This window comes from Nannobrachium achirus (genome assembly GCF_963921795.1).
Source record: "Nannobrachium achirus genome assembly, chromosome: 3".
Classification (NCBI taxonomy): domain Eukaryota; kingdom Metazoa; phylum Chordata; class Actinopteri; order Myctophiformes; family Myctophidae; genus Nannobrachium; species Nannobrachium achirus.
Genome location: NC_137812.1, coordinates 72,653,365 through 72,661,198, shown reverse-complemented (window position 1 = coordinate 72,661,198; position 7,834 = coordinate 72,653,365). Strand labels below are relative to the sequence as shown.

At 41.4% G+C, this 7,834-nt stretch overlaps 1 protein-coding gene across 2 annotated transcripts in view; it reads right to left on the bottom strand.

Moving 5' to 3' along the window:
• Nucleotides 1-384: 384 nt before the first annotated feature.
• Nucleotides 385-7,834, bottom strand: part of LOC308281398 (hepatic lectin-like) — an 11,461-nt gene continuing 4,011 nt past the window's right edge. Inside the window, exons 3-7 of one of the 2 annotated variants that reach the window (XM_080721566.1) lie at nt 6,509-6,634; nt 2,759-2,884; nt 2,506-2,639; nt 1,521-1,633; nt 385-645 (exon numbers count right to left, since the gene is read on the bottom strand). In XM_080721566.1, coding sequence (XP_080577692.1) covers nt 507-645; nt 1,521-1,633; nt 2,506-2,639; nt 2,759-2,884; nt 6,509-6,634 — 638 coding nt within the window. In that variant the 3' untranslated portion in view covers nt 385-506. The remainder of the gene's footprint in view (nt 646-1,520; nt 1,634-2,505; nt 2,640-2,758; nt 2,885-6,508; nt 6,635-7,834) is intronic. The other variant, XM_080721567.1, reaches the window with a different exon arrangement.

Genomic DNA, 7,834 nt, shown 5'->3' with positions numbered 1-7,834 from the left:
CACTGTATGGTATTGTCGTTGTTGGGACTTGTCTTGTGTGGCCTGCATGGTATGTGGGTCCACACTCCTGTCGGTCACTGTGACCATGTCTTTGTGTAATAAGGCTGAGATGCTCCTGGCACAAGCATTTCATTGTATCTGTACCTGTATGGATATATGTGACAATAAAACTGAACCTGAACCTGAACCTGTGAGCTTGTACATCTGCTATTTTTAAATAGTGAACATCCAAAATAATTGGTGAAAATGATTGCTGCTGTATTAACCAATTTTTCTAGGGACCCCCTCCAAGGACCCCTGGGGGTCCCCGGACCCCATTTAGGGAACCACTGATGTACATACAAATAGTGGTAATAATAATGTTACAATAATGATTGATTGAACACGGTAAAACATTTATTTGACCTCAGTGTTGATTTAACAATGATATTAAACCATGTTTCAGTGTTGATTTAACAATGATATCCATGTTTCAGTACAGAGGTGATACAGTGACCATGAGGATTTCACTGGACAACTCTTTCACACATCCACTGGTAATTGTTAGAACATGGAACGGCAAACAATCCTCTTGACCCTATCTTCCAATAGTCAACACAGTCCTCGTCTCCTCTACTGCTAGCAGGCTGACCAGGATACCAGAACCTGTAGAAATAAACAACATGGCATTCCTTACAATACATTTACAATTGTTGTTAAGTATTGTTAAGTATTGTAGTGGCTCGGCGGCATGGCACAATTATGTTATGTTTGTCTGTGTGAACACTCTGAGCCCGCAGCCCACGTCTAAAATATACTAGTGTATTTTCTATTTTTAATATGGACGACACGGCAGCTGTGTTTTAGACAACGCTAGCGTCACATCAAACATCCGCTGCAGGAACAGATCCCGTGCGTGTATGTTTGTGTATGTGGACATTAGCGGCTACAGTGTGCTGAATTTAGACCGGATATAAGCCCTGAGCAGTAAATAGAAACCAGGCTTTCCACAGGCACACTAGCTGCTGTCCTGCAGGAAAACCGCAGATCTACAAGGCCAGAGCGTGTTGCATTTCGGTGGGTGTAAACTTGTAGATCTGCTACTTCTGGCACAGCACACCGGTGCGTGTAAAATGGAGCTCGCAACTGTGCAACGCAGCGACTGTAAACAAACCAACGTGATAGTCCCATAAATCTATGGATTATTCCAGTGGATAAACGCGAAGTTTGGATTTAAATTATAAGAATGTGCCAATAATGGATTGGATATTACACACTTGGATATACATTTTTCCCAGTAGAACCGTCAGAAGTTTACCTGTTTTTTACCTGATTTTGTATTTAAAATAAACATTGTGTGCTTTTTGAGACCTGACTCTTGTCCTTTCATTATGTTATGGCCACGGCGTTCGAGCCAAGGTTAGTGGCCGTGTGTGTGTGTGTGTGTGTGTGTGTGTGTGTGTGTGTGTGTGTGTGTGTGTGTGTGTGTGTAACACTATTGTTGTTGTTATTATTATTTATTAATTAAGGTAAAGTCTTACATTGGTGAGGTCAGAGGTGTTCCATCAACCCATTTAAAGGATCCTTCTGTGTCTCTGTCAGTCAAACCAATCCACATAGGGGTACTCCTGGGAACAACTCTGTCAAGAAGGTCCTGGAAGAAAAGCTTGTGGTTAGTTAAAGCTATAATCAGTAAGTTTCATGTCTTCTCCAGACAGAGGTCTCAACTAGAACACAGGATTTGAACCCAGGTCTGCCGTGTGGGTAACCAAACCTTAGCCACTCAACCAAGAGGGAATCTGCCCTTTGGTAGGAGAGATACTGAACTGAAGAGCTTCAGACAGGGCTACTGGTCAACCAGTAGGTTGAGTAGGTAGTGTAGTGAGACCACCTCCAACCACTGTACATGTACTGTAACATACTGTACCATACACATTACTGTACATGTACTGTAACATACTGTACCATACACATTACTGTACATGTACTGTAACATACTGTACCATACAGATTTGACAGTTGGGTTGATTCTTCCATACAGATAAATTATAACAAGATTTTACCCATGACATTTTTTGCACAGGTTTGAATTTGTCGACTAAAACAATGGGGAAAAATGTCTGACTGCCTTTGTTCATTGACAAAAACTAAATGACTAAAACCAAGCTAGGATGACTAAAACTAAGACTACAGTACATATATATTGACATTTATCATTTAAAAACTAAACTAAAATGTCAGGGAGGGACTAGTGGAGAAGAGATCCAGTAGAACTAAACTAATTGCACTCACTTTTAGTTTTTGGTCAACTAAAACATTTCAGATGACTAAAATATGACTAAAACTAAATGGATTTTTTCTCAAAAGACTGACTAAAACTATGCATGCATGCGCACGCACGCACGCACGCACGCACGCACGCACGCACGCACGCACGCACGCACGCACGCACGCACGCACACACACACACACACACACACACACACACACACACACACACACACACACACACACACACACACACACCTGTTTCTCTTGGCTGTTGATGATGATCAGGTCAGCTTGTCTGACAGTACAGAATATTCTGCTTTCATCCCAGGATTTCTTCTCAGTAGAGATGTAGTAACACACTCCACCATCCCATGTAAAACCACCAGTCTCTAAAAACAAAAAGAATAACATTGTTCACGCCAGCGTTTTCTTCTCTCCATTTGCTCAGATTAATGATAAATGATTAACATGATGTAACAGAGAATAAAAACAGTGATGTCTCACTGACCACAGAGCAGCCTGGGAAGACTGGACCGTAGGGTGTTATGGCTGATCTCCAGCTGATCAAGACTGGACTGAAGCTGACTGTAACGGTCAGTCAGGTTGGCCAGGTCGTCTTTCACCAATTGACAGTCTGTAAGAAGGAGAACAATCATAAACCCAGTGGTGAAGCCGCCAGGGCCAGCAAGGCCTTCTCTGCTGGCCCTGCACTTGCCTGAAAAGACATTTAACCACACAGCCTCCTCCTGGCTCTCTCATTCAACTGGAAATCTCCCATCTTGGCACTCGCAGACAATCTGGAAGCCATATCTGAAAATAATTGAAATAGGATATACATATATATATATATATATATGTCACGGTTTGTTAGAGAAACAGGACGGTCGAGAAACGGAGCACTCGCGGTGCCGCACGGGGCGGAACAAGCGGTCGCCCACAACAACGTCCTCCAGGCGGAGCCTCTCGATTGTCCACGACATTGCAAGCGGCGCGAAGGCCAGCGGACCTTGGTCCTGCTCTTCGCCCCCGAGCGCCGCAGGCGCGAGTGGCCGCGAAGAGCGGGCCAGGGCCGCGCGGCCAGCGGAGCTACGAAGCCGTGGTGAATGCAATCGTTATATTTATGCCCAGGCCGTAAGGCCTGGGCAAGCCCACGATAAACGCTCATAGTAAGCTAATGGCTAAGCTAATGGCTAAGCTAATGGCTAAACACCGCCCAGCTAGGCTAGTAAATAAAGAAAGAGAGTCGCAAACGAGTGACGTCAGCGCCTGCACTAGTGAATGGCTGTCTATGGGCTGTCGTCGCCATCTGGTGGTGATTAGTGTGTGGTGAACGACAAAACAAGCGCTCTTACTCTTACCGTCCTGAGTTACCCAACCATACTGTAACATATATATACACACAGTATATATATATATATATATATATATATATATATATATATATATATATATATATATATACATACATACGCACGCACGCACGCACGCACGCACACACGCACACACGCACATGCTCAGTGCATTCAACACTATTGACCATTCCATCCTTCTCAACAGACTCCAGCAGTGGGTGGGTTTAAGTGGGTTTGCGCTGGAATGGTTTTCCTCCTATCTGTCAGGGAGAAGTGTAGCTGTCGCCATCAACTAACATTACTTCATCAGCTCCCTTGACCTCTGGGGTCCCCCAGGGCTCCATCCTTGGTCCATTCCTGTTTTCCAGCAGGCCGTGTTTTTTTTTCGATAACTTTTTTTCATTTATTTTTAATAATTTGTTTTTGTATTTCACTTTTTTCCATTTTCCCAAATAATTATTAAAAATAAATAAAACAAGTTATCGTAAAAAACACTGGCCTGCTCACGTATTAGGAGGGTAGTATGAGTCACTAGAAAAAATATGGTGTTTTTAATGACTCTATCATGGTTAAAATGGAGTTTGAAGGTGTGTGTGTGTGGAGAAAAGCCCATAATGTGTTTCCCTGTTGAAAGTGGAATATCCCTTAAATGTGGAAAAAAACTAAATCCTGATTATTGGTCCTGAGAACATAATTATCTAATACAATCTGGCCGTCCCTGACTTCCAATGTAATGTAACCGATACAGCAAAAAACCTGGGAGTATTTTTTGATATCCACATGAACCTTGAGTTCCATGTAAAGAAAGTTACTATAGTCTTGTTTTCATCACTTACATTACATGGCAAACATTAAACCAACCTCTCAAGACCAAGAAAGAAATCATGCATGCTTTTGTCTCTTCCCGTCTTGACTATTGTAACAGACTCAACTCTACCCTTAGCTGTTCCTCCATTCACCGACTTCAAGAAGAGTCATCTAATCAGAGAGTTCTGCCACTGCGGGGTCAGGAACAGCGCTGGTCACGTGGTTCACTGTCACTTTACACCTCATAGACTTCAATGCATTCTGTAAACTTCCGGTTGGTGGTTTGTCACTTTACGCCAATAGATGTGTGTGTGGAAGACCTGGCCCCATGAAGTGAACGGGAGACGCCACTCTCTCTATACAACGCTCTGACTTCAACTAGAACAGAACACGGCTGCCACAATGGTGAAATCTCACTATAGAGGATATGCCTGCCTGCATGAAGTGAATGGAAAATTGAGTGGCAAATCGAGTGGCAAAGTGAGTTTTAACGTTGTTTAATGCTGTTTAATGCATTCAAATAGGACTTTTCTGTTTGGAAGTATGGGCCTCAAGGCCAGAAAGTACCGTAGTTTTTTGCCACTCAGTAGGCGTTCCCGCATAACTTCCGATGATGTCACGCGCATACCCTCTATTTCCCGCCAGAATCCCCACTAACACTAATCGCAGAGTACATATAAGGTAACTTGGCTGCACTTCAAAGGTTGCCCATCAAATCCAGAATTGACTTTAAAATCCTGTCAATAACTTAAAAATCATTACATGGATTGGCCCCACTGTATATCTCTGAATTGCTACACCTTTGCTGAAAGGTTTCAAGATTTTTCAAAAATGTTCAAAAATAGCAGATGTTGGAGCGCTTGGTGGCCTAGTGGACCAGGCGCATAAAGGCATTGCCATTTCGGCATCAATGCCTGTCGGTGTCGCCGGTTCGATTCCCGATCCGGGCGACCTTTGCCGCATGTCACTCCCTGTCTCTCCCCCATTTCCTGTCAGTCTACTGTCCTATCCAATAAAGGCTAAAAGCCCCCCAAAAAATCTAAAAAGAAATACAAAAATAGCACATGTAAAACTGCAGCGGATACTTTTCTTTTTTCAATGAACGGAACAACTGTCTCCACATTAACAATGGTCAAACTCATCCATCCATCCGTCCATCCGTCCGTCCACAAATCATCCACACATAAATTCATCAAAACTATTATCAGAATTTAAATTAAGTAATTTGGTCATTCTGACTATTTGGTGCCATTTTAGCCAAGAAACCTTTTTTCACAGGATTTCAAAACAAAAGAAACGTCTGAAAGAGGGCATGCATGTTCAGCTGTCAGAAAAATCAACTCAGGGACACACATTGATATAATATTTGAAACATAAATTAATAACATTTAGTGAGAAACATTTGAATTGATACAAAATACAATTATAATGTTTTTATTTTGTTTGAATTGTATTACTACCAGTATATGTTTTTCTATGGTGGAGAACCTTTAAAGGACAACTTTATTTTTTTTTACAATAAGGGTTCATATTTTAGATTGTAATTAAAGAATATAAAAGATGAGTGTTACAATTATTTAATTTACTTCTTTCTATTGTTTTAGAGATTCTTATTTCAGTGGTTGATGGCATGTGTACAAGTGGCTAAATATGTCATTTTACACAGAATAAGCCCATTCCCAAGATACAACGAAACCTTTCATGGTTGGATGTGACTTATGGGGGCTAGAAGTGTTACAGTAAATAGCAATAAAGACACTGCTGGCTTATTGTGTCTAAAAAGACATATTTAGCCACTTGTACACATGCCCCCATGCGTACGCATGCCCCACATTTTGGCACGGTAAACGTGATAAAACAATAGAACAAGGCAAATTAAAACATTTTAACACTCACTTTTTCTTTTCTCTAATTACAATCTAAAATATGAACCCTTGTTATTAAAAAAACAAAGTTGTCCTTAGTCTCCAAGATGAGCTTTTAGGAATTCGTATTTCAGCTTATTTTACAAGATATGCTGTATTATGTCATGGGGACACCAATGGCACCGAATACTAAGAATGACCCATTTACTGAACATCCGTCTGTTCTAATTTTACCTTCAATCTGCGTCTTCAAAGTTTCCATGTTGCTCTGGAGGACTTGGGTGATGTTCTCACTGGTATCCAGTCTGCTCTGGAGGACTTGGGTGATGTTCTCACTGGTATCCAGTCTGCTCTGAAGCTCTAAATGTGAAATATGTGAAATATTAAAACATATATTATGTAATCCTATAATGTACAAGTTGATCATTAAAACTCAATTACTGCCATATTTTGATTGACTTTGATTTAGCTTCTGCCAGCCATTTTCAACATTTACACCTTTCTTTAGAGACCCAAATAATATCTTGTACTTCACCTACATAATATACATATAGCTCAAAATAAGGATCTACTCTATTTAAAAAAAGAAAAGTATGTTCATGGCACGTTCCGTTCTTTATTTATCGGCTTGAATAGAGCAAGGCCAAAACATGCATTTACACATACTAGAAGCTAGTCAAGTGATCTCCAAACTAAAAAGCAGTTATAATTTCAAGATAAGAGTATTTGAATTGGCCAGAATAGCAATAGAATACAACAGAACTTCAGAAGATACTTCTATAAAATGAAGCATGGATTGGCATGTGAAGGCAGTTCAGAACTTCAGGGAAACACCCCAAGTATTGATGTGTGCCGTGAGCACCATGTTTCTAAATCACATATTGGTACACGGTCTAAAAATACATTTCAGTCTAGTTTTTTCATTTTTTATTTTGCTTTAACTCCTGAAGGCGTTCATGGCAGCTGACACCATTGTTTTAAAAGCTTAACGTAAAATGTTTTTTTTTTCTTTTCAGTCAATAAGTTTAATTAATACCTGGCAGTGAATGTATTAACGCTTCCAGTGCCAGCCCCTAGATGGCGCCGTTGGAATGCCAGACTTTCTCCCATAGGCGAGCGCTTCAGCATCCAGGGGCTCACGTTGCAGTGACGCGCGTGCTCACGTTCGTGCACATCATGGAAAGGTCCCGGATGTTAATGCTAACAGAATAGCTATTCCCATCTAGTCATTTTAAAGAGCATTTTTAGGCGATTTCGCCGTAAATAAACCTCGGCGCGCATCCCTAAAAACACAATCCAGAGATATGGGCCTCCGTTTTTCATTGGATTCGGCGGCGATTCGCGGCTACGTTCGCGGCTCACGGCCGGCATGGCTTCCCCAGGATTTGGACCACTGGATTTTACATTTAGGCCCAGGCTTCAGAAGGCCTCGGATCATTTTATTAATTTCATTAAATATCCCGAACATGTTCGGGATAGGCACACTGGACTACGTTCCGGAAGCGGCGCTGAACATTTGGTGAACATTGGGGGTCTCAAAAATGTATTTTAAACCATTTT